Consider the following 15,797-nt stretch of genomic DNA (forward strand, 5'->3'; position numbering starts at 1 on the left):
GAGGTTGAAGCGAAAAGGTCGGCCATGACAAACGATCTACAATCCGGCTAAAAGGCATTACACGTGTCAATTAAAATTACATAGTCAATCTGACTGATTGTATTCCTCTTCAATACCATCTAACAGGCTGTCTAGTTTACAGTCCCGTTGGGAATACTTTGCGGACAATTCTACTTGGTCGTATACTAAGCTCACAGGGATCTCCTTCCCATCGGGCCCCACGGGTCCGACCTCGGCCATGTGGTTTGGGTCAGCCTTCGTGTACCGCGTCTTCACCATGGCCCAGGCCTCCCTGGCGCCTTGACGGCAGGCCGACATCTTCCACAATCGGAAGCGCCGCTGCGCTCCCTTCAGCCTCTCTACAAGCTCTCCAAGGCCTTCGGGCATGGAGACAGATGGCCACAAGGCCTGGGCGACGCCTTGCATCACCTGCCGAACTCGCTCGTGCAGTTGTGAGAGCTCGGGAAGAAGGTCACCCGTAGAACTGGGCATTTCCTCTGCAGGACGACCTGTTAGCATACCTACAGACATTACTCTGTTAGTCGACTTCCTCGTCGAACTCTTTTTTTTAAAGATTCGTTTAAGCACTTACTAAATATGCCGCGTCGAAGCCGTTGATTCTCCTTAATGGAGTCCAACAGCTGGGCACGAACATCCTTCAGTTCAACGCCCAGCTTGGTGTTGGCATCTTGGAGATCATTCTTCTCCCGCCTCACCTTTGTCAGCACGCTCTCACCAGCCTTCAGCTGGCGTAGGAGTTGTTGCTCTTCCGGATTTAATCCAGCACCATCTGCAATTTCATTTGTCAGATTTGCACCCACGCCGCACTTGACAAAATACTTATCTTTCGAAGCGTATATCACCAGAGGGGGTCTCCTTGGGCTCCCCTGCCGCGGCTAGTGCGGCCTTAAGTTGGGCTTTGCACTCTTCCACCTCCTGGGATAGTAGGGTATTCTTTTCTGTAAGAACCTGCATAACAAATGATCCTTAAATCAGTTATTCTAACTATTTCAAGTCTCGGTGGCTACTGGTATATATATAATTACCAAAATTTTCTTACCCATATGTCTTCTACATATTGCTCCGTGGCTCTGGCTAGACCATTTTGAGCGGCACGGAGGTACGCATCTCCCGAATTGAAGGCATCCAATGCCTCTTGGGAGAAACAAGCGTCGCGAAGAACTGTCCGGCGACGCCTGTGGTTCATGGCACTCTCCACCTTGGAATTGGTGGCAGACAGTCTGTCCGCATCCTCTGTCGGAGGAGCGTCCGGTGCGCGCCTTGTGCTCGCCTCCGCTTCCGGACCAGGCTTTGGAGCCTGGCTGGTGGAGGCGCGATTGGCAACCTCTCCGGATATAGTCCGGCGAGGTCTCTTCGTCCTGAAGAGAGCACGAGCGTTAATACGCCTTGAAGGAATAACACCTGGGAATAAGATGGGGCGCTATACCTTTGCGCCGGCGTCTCAGTCCGGACCGCACTTCTTTTCAACCCGCGGGGCCTTGCCGCCCCTCGTTGGCTAGTCGCCGCAGGCTCGGCCTCCCGTCTCAAGGACCTCCCCTGCAAAACACGGTTGTCATACGGCAATCTAAAACACGCGAGGATAGATCCCTTTTTCAAAGTGTTGGGACTTCGTTCTCAGTTACCTGTGAGGCTGGGAGTAGCCCTGGGTAATCGGCCGTAATGGCCACCAAGGCGTCGTCCTTGCTCAATTGATGAAATACCCCATCAATCAGCTCCACAGATAAGTCTGGATCCTCTTGAGAGGCCGGGTCAAGGGACCGTCCCGGATCCTCGGGTTGTGGAGGAGGGCTGTTTATTTCTTTAACAGCCTGGCGCAGTTCCTGCGTTGAAGTCGTTAGACTGAATATTTAACGATGGGAATATAAAACGGATGGGCAAGTAAAAGTGTCCACTTACCCAACTTGGGGGATTGTACATAGAAAATCCACCCTGTGGGTTGACGCGGAGAAATTCCTCCTCTTCTCCCTTGTACAAAGCGGACAAGATCTTTATTAGAGCGGGAGCCGAATCTGGCCCCTTACGGCCGTGCCGGTGGCGTCGTCCTCCCCGTTGAAGTCCCACATGGGGTGGCCTCTATACTGAAGTGGCTGCACCCCTCGCATGATGCATGCGGCCATGACCCCGATTATGGTCAGTCCGGAATGAGCTAACAATCTTATCCGGCCCATCAGGTAAAGAACGTCCTTGTCACTTTCCCTCTGAGGGCTTCGTGGACGCCAGCTTAGGCGCTTCTTTAGGGGAGCACTGTCGAACTCAGGGAGGCCGATCTGGACAGGATCTGGCAGCGGGACGTCCTCTATATAAAACCATTCCGAAGGCCAGTCCTCGGACGCCTTCTTTGGGGTTCCGGATAGATATCCGGTCCCGGTGATGCACCACACTTCAGCTCCGCCCACTTGATATATTGACCCCTTCTGAGAACGGGGCACAAGGCAGAATAGCCTTTTCCACGGCGCGAAATGAGCCTTGCAGCCCAAAAACAGCTCGCAAAGGGCTACGAAGCCCGCGATATGCAATATGGAGGCAGGCGTGAGGTTGTGCAGCTGGAGGCCATAGAACTCCAGGAGCCCGCGGAGAAACGGATGAATTGGAAATCCGAGCCCTCTTATTAAGTAAGGGACAAGGCATACCCGCTCTCCTTTGGAGGGATTGGGGGCGCTCTCCGCTTGCTCTCCGCCATTATAGGTGGCAAGTCCGGCTCGAACCGGGACCATATAGGCCGGGGGGAGAAATCCCTTGGTCTGGAGCGTCACTAGCTCGCTGTGCGGGATGGAGCATCTCTCCCAATCTCCAGGCTGAGGGCTGGAAGGGCGAGAGGAGGAGCTGCGGCGGCCGGCCATGATAGAATGGACCTCTGTCGGATACGCTCTGATGAATACTCGCGGAGGGGAGAAGGTGTGGTTTGGATCTAAATCCTCGTCCCCTTAAATAGGCGGCTCATTCACGCGGCTAGGGGTGTAAATATAAAAACACCCTGACTTTTCGTATTTGTTTGACACGTGGAAGACGGCCATTATTGGGCGTAGAAGCCAAGGAGCACTACATTTATAAGAAACCGGACATTATTCAACAGGTACACAGAATTTGGAGGAGAACCCGCCTTGCAATGCCGAAGACAATCTGCGCGCCGGACTCGTCGTCATTGAAGCCTGGTTCGGGGGCTACTGAGGGAGTCCTGGATTAGGGGGTGTCCGGATAGCCGGACTATACCTTCAGCCGGACTCCTGGACTATGAAGATACAGGATTGAAGACTTCGTCCCGTGTCCGGAGGGGACTTTCCTTGGCGTGGAAGGCAAGCTTGGCGATACGGATATGTAGATCTCCTACCATTGTAACCGACTCTGTTTAACCCTAGCCCTCTCTGGTGTCTATATAAACCGGAGGGTTTTAGTCCGTAGGAACATACAATCATACCATAGGCTAGCTTCTAGGGTTTAGCCTCTCTAATCTCGTGGTAGATCTACTCTTGTACTACCCATATCATCAATATTAACCAAGCAGGACGTAGGGTTTTACCTCCATTGAGAGGGCCCGAACCTGGGTAAAAACATCGTGTCCCCGGTCTCCTGTTACCATCCGCCTAGACGCACAGTTCGGGACCCCCTACCCGAGATCCGCCGGTTTTGACACCGACAGTCACTTACGAAAGTGAGATCTGATAGATATGATAAGATAATATTTTTGGTATTTTTATGATAAAGATGCAAAGTAAATAAAGCGAAATAAAAACGGCACCAGAAATAGCTTGTTAACGGGAGATTAATATGATGGAAAATAGACCCGGGGCCCATAGGTTTCACTAGTGACTTCTCTCGAGAGCATAAGTATTACGATGGGTAAATAAATTACTGTCGAGCAATTGACAGAATTGAGCATAGTTATGAGAATATCTAGGTATGATCATGTATATAGGCATCACGTCCAAGACAAGTAGATCGACTCCTGCCTGCATCTACTACTATTACTTCACACATCGACCGCTATCTAGCATGCATCTAGAGTATTAAGTTCAAAAGAACATAGTAACGCTTTAAGTAAGATGACATGATGTAGAGGGATAAACTCATGCAATATGGTATAAACCCCATCTTGTTATCCTCGATGGCAACAATACATTACGTGTCTTGCTGCCCCTACTGTCACTAGGAAAGGACATCGCAAGATTGAACCCAAAGCTAAGAACTTCTCCCATGGCAAGAAAGATCAATCTAGTAGTCCAAACCAAACTGATAATTCGAAGAGACTTGCAAAGATAACCAATCATACATAAAAGAATTCAGAGAAGACTCTAATATTGTTCATAAATAAACTTGATCATAAACCCACAATTCGTCGGTCTCAACAAACACACCGCAAAAGAAGATTACATCGAATAGATCTCCACGAGAATCGTGGAAAACTTTGTATTGAGATCTAAAGAGAGAGAAGAAGCCATCTAGCTAATAACTATGGACCCGAAGGTCTGAGGTAAACTACTCACACATCATCAGAGAGGCTATGGTGTTGATGTAGAAGCCCTCCGTGATCGTTGCCCCTTCCGGCGGAGCTCCGGAAAATGCCCCAAGATGAGATCTCATGGGTATAGAAGGTTGCGGCGGTGGAATTAGATTTTTGGCTTCGTATCTGGTAGTTTGGGGGTACTAGGTATATATAGGAGGAAGAAGTACGTCGGTGGAGCAACGTGAGCCCCACGAGGGTGGAGGGCGCGCCTAGGAGGGTAGGCGCGTCCTCCTACCTCGTGCCTTCCTGGTTGATGTCTTGACGTAGGGTCCAAGTCCTCTGGATCACGTTCGTTCCGAAAATCACGTTTCCGAAGATTTCATTCCGTTTGGACTCCATTTGATATTATTTTTCTGCGCAACTCTGAAATAGGCAAAAAAAAGTAATTCTGGGTTGAGCCTCCGGTTAATAGGTTAATCCCAAAAATAATATAAAAATGTATAATAAAGCCCAATAATGTCCAAAACAGAATATAATATAGCATGAAACAATCAAAAATTATAGATACGTTGGAGACGTATCATCCCGCAAGTAGGACCAAGAAAGGTATTTCCCATCCCACACTAGCTCGCCATGGAAACCAATCAAGCGCCAAGCAACACTATCACCTTCCATTACCAAACCATCGATGAAGTTAGGAGTAGCATAGTTATACACCACTTCGTTAGACTGATTGTCAAAAAAAAAACTAGGCCGCCTGAACGACCATCACTTTCTATTACATGAAGGAAATCAAAACCTAGCTCAACTCTCAACTCAACTGCGTTAGCTTTATCCAGATGGGATTCAGACAGAAAATCGCATTCGCTCCCACTCACCCTTGGAGATCCAAGAGCTCTCGGACAGTTCCACCTTTCCAAGAGCTAACCACTTATGTTTCTCTCCTGGTTCATCCAATTCTTTCTCCCAAATCAAATTGTCGAGTTCACCATTCTCTAGATGAAGTCTCGCTAGAAGAACTAGGATCATCTACATTCTTCCCACATGAACTACCTCGTCTTCCTTCTCCGACAAATTTGCCATGACTTCCGATCTCCCTGTCACTGCATACAACCATTGATTGGAACGGAGAGAGGTCGTACTCGGTGAACGGCACCAGAAGACTGGGGGAGGGGGGGGGGGGGGGGGGGGGGGGGGCGGGGGGGCGGGGGGGTGATCTCACCACAACGCCTCAATGAATGGCAGTGGTGATTGATTCCATGGTCTAATGGACTCCTTGGCAGAGCTGACGATCTGATTGTTACAGTTCTACAATCAGCGAGTGTCCCCATTCGGCTGAACATATTCATCATGAACAAATTACTCAGGAAATCAATAGTGTGCAACAACAGGAGAAAATTATGCCAAAACGCATGCAAGAGATAATATCGTCGTGGCTGACACATAGTGTAGGTTTGTAGAGCAAAGCACCAACAAAAACATCGCACCGGTGGTAGCACACTGGGTGTGTCTTAAGACACGTAATGTCTGTTCTAAGCAGCACACGACCATGAAAACACAAATCTTATCTATATCCTGATCGCAGAATCTTGGCCACAAACATCTCCAAGCTAAAAACGCAGATAACATCGAATCGAAATGTTCCAGATAAGTCTCTGTCAGCAGGCAATACAGCAGACAACAGGTACGAGATTGAAAAAGGCAGCACCAGTCAGATCACCACAACCAATAATCGGGTTAACAACCTTGAAATTACATCATGATGATGTGAATGCTCCACTCGGCCTATGCTCCGTCGGTGAGGGGCCGCTTTGACGTGCTGATGTATAGGACTGCACCCAAACGAGAGGCAATCAGAACGGAGAAAAGGCAGGCAAATTGGAGTTTGATTGAAATATACATGACATACATACCGTTGTTGCCTCTTATGAAGGCGTCGCCATATTTGTTCTTCAGTTGGCCGTTCACGTACTCTTCGGTTTGCTCCATCGCGATGTTCATATAGCCATCCAGACAAGCCAGAATACCTGGTTCAGAGTTGATGTAAATACAACGCTATCATTAAATTTTGAATAACCATGTCTGGATGCTAGCTAAGTCGAATGGATATAACATAAAAATAAGGGGACGGCATTTGCTATAAATTAGTGCATATATTGTTTTTATTGTACACTTAATGAACTGAGTTGGTGTATGTATCCAAGCATGGGAATTCCAAATGCAACAGTAGTGCTCATCAAGCAATAGAACATATCACTCCATTCCGAATTATAAGATATTTTGTACTTCAATATGGACTACATACAGACTGAAACGAGTGATCAGACGCAATGAAATGCGTCTAGATACATGTGATTCATAAAAAACCTAGAACATCTTATAATTCGAAACAGAGGGAGTAGTTACTAGACTCCCGATTCGCCATTTTCCATGAATTGAATTCGATAGGGGGTATACATCTACGATTTGCAAATCGGGTTGATAGGATTTGCGATTTGGTTTGATTTGACAATCAAAGATGAAATATATTTTGAAGAACTAAAAGATGAGAGAAGACAACCCATCAGGCAGTTGGACCAGCCCAGCAAGTGCCACTTCCTCTCTCATAACCAAGAACCATTGGATGCTCAAATAGTGATCTGCACTGTCCAAGTCAATACCCTCCTCATTTCTGCCCTAACTCCCTGAGAAACTAAGGTCAAAACCACCAGCCACACGTCCTCACTTCCTTCCTCCAGTCCCAACCCCACAAACTGCTCCTCCTCCTACCCAACCGCTGCAGCCTGCTCCCATGTCTTCCCAGCGCTGTGTCCTTGTTGCTCCGCGCTGACTGCAGCTCCCTCCCGTCTCCTCCCAATGACGTCCAGGCTGCTCCTTGATGGCCGGTGCTCCTGGTCGATCGTTACTCCCACCTCGCCTGCAATTAATGGCGACGGAGGTAGCACGGTCATGTAGCAACGGTGAGGGCATGGACACCCATGTTCCTATGACTTCGTCCTTGGGTCGCAAATCGGGAACGAATCGAACGAATTTGAACCATGATCTAGATCAATCGATCCAGATCAGAGTTCAATGATGTTTTGAGTGAATCCGGCAACTATGCAATAGAAGTGACATTCAACTTAGTGTGGTCAGTATCACTGTGTACTTTTAACAATTATTACAGTTACAGTTGCTAAGTGCACAGTTTGCAGCAACTGGTCACTAATGCACATAGTGTACACAAAGGTTTGTCCATACGAGACTACGAGAGAATAAAAAAGGGACCAAAACAAAAGCACATATCACTAGGAGGTTGCTAGCTTGAAGAAGGTATCCAGCAGCTTGACACTTAACCATTCTGCTCCCCATTTACAGTTACTGCCGGAGTTGCTTTTGATGCAACAAGACTATGCACTGAGAAATACCATTTGTTATCTTGTTATTCTAGAATGGTTATTACTATTTACTTATTATATTTAACTTGGGCAGTCTTACTGATAAACAGTATATACTAGTAGTAAATTGCAGAACAATGTAAATTAATGGGCACCCTCGTGTCTAAATATCTATTGTTTTACGAAAAGATAACCATTACTGTTTCCATGTATCCCAAATGTTAAGTCACATGGATTAAAAAGGTAAACGGATATCGTCAAGAATACAGTACTTTGTTTCTTTACCAGAACAGACATTAGCACAAATACCACCAGAGGCGGATAACTCTATTGATCCTTTGAACTTACTAGCGAGGCACTCACCATAGCAGTATAGCCACTGAGCATAGCTACAGTGCACTTTCACCTTTCATCACTATATCTTCTAACATATGTATAAGCTACAATTTTAGGCTACTCAATGAAACTGTTAATTAACTGACACGGTACTAGCTACAGTTCTTGCAGTGCAGTGCTTCGCAGGGTAAAACATGCCCAGCTGAGGACTGAGTCCAATCATTTGATCCAGGTGATTCATAACTAGATGCTTGGAGTTCAGGTCCTCACGTGTAAATACCCTGTACCCTGTATTTTAGAATTTTAATTCATACAAGATAAAATTTAATAAACATCTAATGACTTTTTTTACCTCAGTAAAATATTCCAAAATTACGGAAATCACAGGAGCCTTAAATCTTTCAAGTCTTGAAGGGTTACTCAAAGGGTCATCCAGAGAAGCACAGCGGCAGCAATTAAATAACTTCTGTTGCACATTCCACACTCTCACTTTTACGGTTTTACCTACCACAAATCGTGGTTGGAATCAAGCTCTGAGGTAAGATTTAAGGCTCCTGTGATTAAATAACTTCTGTCGCACATTCCGCACTCTCACTTTTACCTACCACAAACCGTGGTGGGAATCAAGCTCTGAAGTAACTAGGATACTTGTCTCAGTAGCATTCTGTACGTGAAGGAAGTGACTGCTGGAAGCCTGGAACTACCTAGGTGAAACTGAGAGTGAACTCAACATGCATAAAGCAAGCATGCACCCAAAATCCAGGAGGTTATCTATTTAATTTGTTCTTCACCTTTGTTCAAAATATTTTATTCCATGCTTTGTACTTGATTCAAGCACATGAAGTGTGACAAATTATCATATGCTAATGAGTAGCTGTGCCTTCGGGGATCAAAGAGTTCTGCTCTTCTAGGAATGTTCGGAGTCTTAGTAGACACTGTTAATGTCAGACTGTGAGAAGTGTGAAATTTCACCCCTATGACTGTGAACCCCGGGTTAGGAAGCTCGTGTTCATTTGTGAATTGTGATACCAATTAGTTCCCTCTCTAATAAAAAAAACAGTTATCCCTGACATTCTGTTATTCTTGGTAAATCACCAAAGATATTTTTTTGCCGGCGTAATCTAATATTCTTGTGCGTGCTTGCTGAGTGTGACTTCATACTCATTCTTGCTTATCCGATTTTGGCAGCAAACAGCAGTGATGGTCATAAACTAATGATGGTGGGCAGTAGGTTTAGCACCATGGGACAGAATTATAAAGTTTGTTTTTAGAGATTTGTGTGCGGTAGAAAACGATGATCATCGATGAACATGTACAAATTTTAGCCTGGCATGTTTATGAAGTTGGGCTTATAAATGTGTGGTGGCTGTTCCGTCGAACACCTGTTTTGGGGGCATGACATCAAATCTCAATGGTCCCAATAGAAGGAATCTCTTGATTACAATGCACATTTTGCGTAACAATATCGAAATTCTTTAGATTACTTCACTTGAAATGTGTGGTGCATAAAATTAGAATATCATGACATATGAATGTACATATCAAAATGCACAAGTTTGTTGAATCAATTTTGCTACTTCCCAACTTGTCTACAACCCCGAGAGACGTAAGTAATTTGTGAAACCCAAATAGTAGAGTTCATTTGGTAATATCTAGTTCTTCAAGATAAACTGCTGCCACGTGAGCTTCAAGCAAAGGGCAACAAACCTAACATTGAATTATCCTCCTTAGCAGAAGACCAAATTTTACAGCTAAAAATAACCGTAAGCATCTAGTAATTCTCCAACTGATAAATCAACCTCCGTGCTCTCCGAACTAACCTCCGGGATAAAAAGTTATCCGCAAGCAGGCTCCCAGTAGCCCTGGTTTATCTCAACAGAAGTCTCATAGGTCGGGGGATCTACCGAATTTACCAAACTGCGCACAAAACATACTGCGCTTCCTAGGGTTGGTGCTATGGAAACGAGACAGGGATGGAGACGGACCTCGGTAGTCGACGCCTGAGTTGAGTTTAACGACGACGGGGCGGCCCCTGATCGACTTGAGGAAGTCTGACGGCGTCTTCACCGGCCCACCAGCTCCGCCGCCGCCGCTGCCGGACTTGTCCGCGCCGCCGGTGCTCATCTCTCTCGGTTGTGTGGGTGGGACTGGGAGGTTGCGAGGGTTTGGTCTTGGGCTTGGTTGGGCTGAGTTGGGTGGGATTCAGCTTTGAAGGCTCGGTCTGTTGGTTTGGAGTTCGAGGCGAACTGAGTTTACTGGACCTGGGGGAAATCCTGTCCGTTAATTATATATCTAACGGATCAGGAGAGACCCGGCGCAATGCTTTATTTTTTTCCCAAATGTAAGTGCCACACATGTGGCACGAAGTAACACCACCTGATGTTTTTATAACTACAATTGCCTCAAAAAACTGAAACTTGACATTCTCTGTTTCTTTTTACCCCGCGTATAAAATTTGATCAAAGTCAAACTACACAAAATTTGACAAAATTTATATTAAAAAATATGAACATCTATAATACTAAAACTATATAGTATGAAAATACATTTCATGGTCCATTTGATAACATTGATTTCATATTATGAATGTTGATATTTTCTAATACAAAGTTAGTCAAACTTTACAAAACTTGACTTTGACCAAACTTTATATACAGACTAAAAAGAAACGGAGGGAGTACCATACTTCACAACTAAAGTTGACATTGAAAGAACATGCGGTGCCCCATGTTTGGTTTTTGTATTTGATGACAAACTCTATAAACTAATGGTTGTCTTGAGTTATATTCGAAGGATTTGTCCATAGAAATTTCTTGAAGTCCATTTGTTGGTTTCAAGGAGTTTATATGTCGACCAATGTGTTATTCAAGGAATTATCAGAAGAGTGGTCATGTAGAAGACACGATACAAGGTTGATTAAGACTAAGTCAAGAGTGAATCAAGTTGATCAACACACAAAGCGTATAAGATGTACCGAGAGGGATTAAGTGATCCCATGGTATGGTAAGCATTGTCCATTACGCTTTATGTACTAACCCATGATTTACGTGTGAGTTCTATGTGGGGTTAGGTTTGTTTCCATGAGTTTGCATCAAGAGGAATATCTCATACAACCCATGAAGGATGACATCAAGTGATGATCGTCATCAAGATTGCGGTGTGCAAGTTCAAGTGAAGCATCACGAAGAGATCATCCTTGAAGTTTGCCGTCCATTATGGTGTCAATGGACTTGTGAAGATGTGCCAAAGAGTGGCTCACCCATAGTGGAGTATGGGGGAGCAATCAACTAGTCTTCATCGAGCCAACGCAATAAAGAAAGGTGGTCCAAGTTGAGGGAGTCAAGATCGTTATCATCTAGCTCAAGTGGACTATGTGCAAGGCAAAGGTTTGCCCTTGATATGTGTAACACCCACAATGCGGCTATATCTCCCATGTGTTGGGGCACGACTTAGAGGCATAGCTGCATGGTAGGCATGTCGCAAGAGGGGTAATCTTTACACATCCCATGTACTGAATAAGAAAGGGACAAAGAGATGGCTTACAATCGCCACTTCACACAATACATAAATATATCATACATCATCCAGAATACAATCAAGGTCCGACTACGGAACCAAAATAAAGAAAGACCACCACAAATGCTAGATCCCCGATCGACCCAACTGGGCTCCTCTACTGATCATCCGGAAAAGAAACATAGTAACGACCCGAATCCTCGTCGAACTCCCACTTGAGTTCGATAGCGTCCCCTGCACTGGCATCATTGGCACCTGCATCTGTGAGTCACGGGGACTCAGCAATCTCACACCCGCGAGATCAAGACGATTTAAGCTTAAGGGTAGGAAAGGGGTAGTGAGGTGAAGCTGCAACAAAGCACTAAGCATATATGATGGCTAACTTACGCAAATGAGAGTAAGAAGAGAAGCAAATCATGGTCAAGAAAGCTAATAGTGATCAAGAAGTGATCCTGAAGCTACTTACGTTCAAGCATAACACGAGAATCGTGTTCACCTTCCCGGACTCTGCCGAGAAGAGACCATCACGGCTACACACCTGGTTGATGCATTTTAATTAAGTTAAGTATCAACTTCTCTACAACGAATATTAACAAATTCACATCTGCTCATAACCGCGGGCACGGCTTTCGAAAGTTCAAACCCTGTAGGGGTGTCCCAACTTAGCCCATCACAAGCTCTCACGGTCAACGAAGGATATTCCTTCTCCCGGGAAGACCCGATCAGTCTCGGAATCCCGGTTACAAGACATTTCGACAATGGTAAAACAAGACCAGCCAAGCCACCCGATGTGCCGACAAATCCCGATAGGAGTCGCACGTATCTCGTTCTCAGGGCACACCGGATGGGCAACACGTCGGGTTGGCATAGACCCTGGTTGCCCAGGGGGCGCCGGACATCGCCCAGTTCGGACCAACACTTAGAGAAGCACTGGCCCGGGGGGGTTAAAATAAAGATGACCCTCGGGCTCGCGAAAACCCAAGGGAAAGGTATAGGTTGTTAGGCAAATGTAAAACCAAGGTTGGGCCTTGCTGGAGGAGTTTTATTCAAAACGAACTGTCAAGGGGTTCCCATAACACCCAACCGCGTAAGGAACGCAAAATCAAGGAACATAACACCGGTATGACGGAAACTAGGGCGGCAAGAGTGGAACAAAACACCAGGCATAAGGCCGAGCCTTCCACCCTTTACCAAGTGTATAGATGCATTAATTAAATAAGAGATATTGTGATATCCCAACATATCCATTTTCCAACATGGAACAAACTTCATCTTCACCTGCAACTAGTAACTCTATAAGAGGGGTTGAGCAAAAGCGGTAACATAGCCAAACAACGGTTTGCTAGGAAAGGTGGGTTAGAGGCTTGACATGGCAATATGGGAGGCATGATATAGCAAGTGGTAGGTAGCGCGGCATAGTAATAGAGCGATCAACTAGCAAGCAAAGATAGAAGTGATTTCAAGGGTATGCTCATCTTGCTGAGATCCCGCAAGGAAGAAGAACGAGTCCATGAAGAAGACAAATGGACGAAGTCGAACGAATCCTCACAAACACAACGATATCGGAACTAACCCGAAGAAGCAACACCGGAAAGAAGCAAACAACATGGTAAACAACCATCACATAATCATGGCATGATGCACAACCAAGTATGATGCATGTCCGATTTAATGAGGCGTGGCATGGCAAAGTGCACAAACAATACTACAAATTAAGTGGAGCCCGATATGCAACAAGTTGCATATTGATGGAACACCACATCAATTATTTAGTTCTCTCCCATTTAGGTACACAACAATATTAAATGTTGTTAAGCATGGCAAGAGGTGAAGCATAAGTAAAATACACAGTTAGGCATTTTAAATGAGGCCGGAAATATCAAACAACAATTCCGATAAATCCCCATATGCATTTAGCAATTTAATGCAAACAACAATTTTAAACATTCTTGATGTTGTTATCATGATGCGGATTACATGTGCAAGTTTAAGCAAATTTTTATTATAAGTTGACATGAGCATATTATGAGGCATTTGTCATCGTGGCGGAAACGAAAGGGGTGCCACGGCAACGAATCCGAAAATGATGCCGCGGCAACATATCGGTTCCGGTAACTTACAGGGATACCGGTGCAAAAGGAAAGTGTGCGGATGCGTGCAAAAGATGGTGGGTGGTCTCGGTTACCGGGTTCCTACGGGTGGACGGCATGACAACGAGGAGGAACAACGTGCAATCGACAATTCGAGCACGGTACAAACACGAGCATCTCATGCATCACACATGCATTCGTTCACGGGCATCGTCTTGGGGTTATACCTTTGTAGCGTGCATTATCGGAGCGGTTCGGGTTTGATGCGGTGTAGGGGAAGTAGTTGTACACTCGGTCCACGGTGACGGTAGTGGAAGTAGTGGTACACGACGACGGTAGAGGTACTCGCGAAAGTCGTCCACGAGTCTTGTGACCCACGGTTCTTTGGGCCATGGTAGTTGTACTCGGGTCTTCGGCCACGGTAGTAGTCGTACAACGTTTTCGTAGATGTTCGGGGTCACAACAAGGAACTTGATGTCCACGGGGTCTTCAAGGGTCGACAGTAGTGGAACTCGGTCGTTTCGAAGAGGTACTTGTCGAATCCAACGACTTCGGGGCGACGATAGGCGTACATGGGTCTTCGGCGACGGTAGATGAACATGACAAAGGTAGTGGTACTATGCGTCGATCGTCGTGGTACTTGGGGTCTTCAAACTTGTCGGTCTCATCACTCGAAGGGGTACTTGGCGTTCTTAGCGATTCCGAAGACGGCGGTAGATGTACACTTGTTGTAGGGGAACTTGATGAAACCCAAGGCGACAGTAGTCGTTCAGGATGCGTTGTGGAAGTAGTGGTTCACGGCGGAGAGGAACTTGGCGTTTTTGCAACCCGGGTCTTCAAGGGGCAATGCTGCACTTGGGGTACCACTTTCTGAAGGTGACCCCTGAGGATTCGACGAAGGCGCTAACCACGGAGATGCATCAATGGTGCTTGGAGGCAGCAGCGGGTGGCAACCAAGCGAGGAAGGTAGGCGGTGTAGGAGGTGAGGGAGATAGCCTGCTGCTGGGGATGTCCACGTCCATGGAGGTTGAGGCCGCGATGGCGGTGGACACAGGAGGCAAGCGAGGCGGGAGGTTGCTGGTGGCGTCGTGCAACAGCGCAGCTGCGATGTACGGTGGCTCGCAGAAGAGCAGCAGCGGGTTCAGGTGCTGCCGCGGTCAGAGAGCGATGACCCCGGCAGCGATGCAGGCGAGGAACGAAAGGATGGCGCAGAGTCGAGGAAGCAGCGGAGCTCCGAGCTCGGCTCCATGGTGGTAGCTGCGAGAGGCGCCTGGAGGAAGCAGGGAAGCGGCAACGGCGACCTTGGCGCGCAGGGGGGAGGTCCGGCGATGGCCCAAGGGCGCAGGTCATCTGGGAGGCCGGAGAAGGGGATTGAGCGTTGGGGAGCTCCTCTCCCTGGCGAAGCGAGGCGGCGACAGGAAGATGGAGGGGATCGAGGGAGAGAAGTGCGAGGGAGATGGGGCGCTGGGTCTGGCGGCGCGAGGGGAGAGGGTGAGGGAGAGATCGAGTGGAGGGGAGTCGGCCTAGGTTTGAGAAGGCAAGGGCCGGCTAGGCCTAAATGGCCTGCTGGGCTCCCTTCTATCTCTCTCTCTTTAAAACTTATTACTTTAACAGAAAAGAAATTAGAGAGAGGAAAAGAAAGAGAGGGTTAGGGAAGGATTTTGGGCATGGGGGTTATTTTCCCGGACTCACAAAAGTTGTCTGATCCCAGAAAAAATGAAGTGGCAAGATTGCAAGAATTGAATTCAAATTCATTTGAAGTTAATTCAAACGGTTTGAACAACGACTAGGAATTAGAAGTGCCCAAAAATGTTAAGATTTTCGGTGGAGCTCGGGAAAAAGATGATAGAATTTATGGCGAAGTTTGAGGAGCAAACTCGAAGCAGAAAAGGCTTGAGAGTTTAAATTGCAAGTGTGTTTGCGGTTAATTCCAAACTAATGGAATATTTTATAATAGCTCCCTAAATATCGGGAGGGTATGTTATAAAGAGAACTCACCATGTGAATTCCCTCGAT

General features: G+C 46.5%; 1 protein-coding gene across 1 annotated transcript; it reads right to left on the reverse strand.

Annotated features, from left to right (window-relative positions):
• Nucleotides 1-5,860: 5,860 nt before the first annotated feature.
• Nucleotides 5,861-10,411, reverse strand: LOC125537904 (uncharacterized). The gene is made up of 3 exons (XM_048701229.1): nucleotides 10,161-10,411; nucleotides 6,376-6,489; nucleotides 5,861-6,294 (listed from the first exon to the last, which is right to left on the reverse strand). Exons 1-3 carry the CDS (start codon nucleotides 10,297-10,299, stop codon nucleotides 6,248-6,250), a joined length of 300 nt encoding a protein of 99 aa, XP_048557186.1. The 5' UTR covers nucleotides 10,300-10,411; the 3' UTR covers nucleotides 5,861-6,247.
• Between the last annotated feature and the right edge of the window lie 5,386 nt (nucleotides 10,412-15,797).

Source organism: Triticum urartu, chromosome 2A (assembly GCF_056163025.1).
Source record: "Triticum urartu cultivar PI428250 chromosome 2A, HENAU_Tu73, whole genome shotgun sequence".
Lineage (NCBI taxonomy): Eukaryota > Viridiplantae > Streptophyta > Magnoliopsida > Poales > Poaceae > Triticum > Triticum urartu.

Excerpts from the sequence above, each read along its gene's own strand:
- LOC125537904 (XM_048701229.1), bottom strand. The coding sequence starts at position 10,299 with ATGAGCACCGGCGGCGCGGACAAGTCCGGCAGCGGCGGCGGCGGAGCT. Across the intron at positions 6,490-10,160 it reads CTCAGGCGTCGACTACCGAG|GTATTCTGGCTTGTCTGGAT; the intron begins GTCCGTCTCCAT and ends ACTCTGAACCAG. Across the intron at positions 6,295-6,375 it reads CTTCATAAGAGGCAACAACG|TCCTATACATCAGCACGTCA; the intron begins GTATGTATGTCA and ends GTTTGGGTGCAG.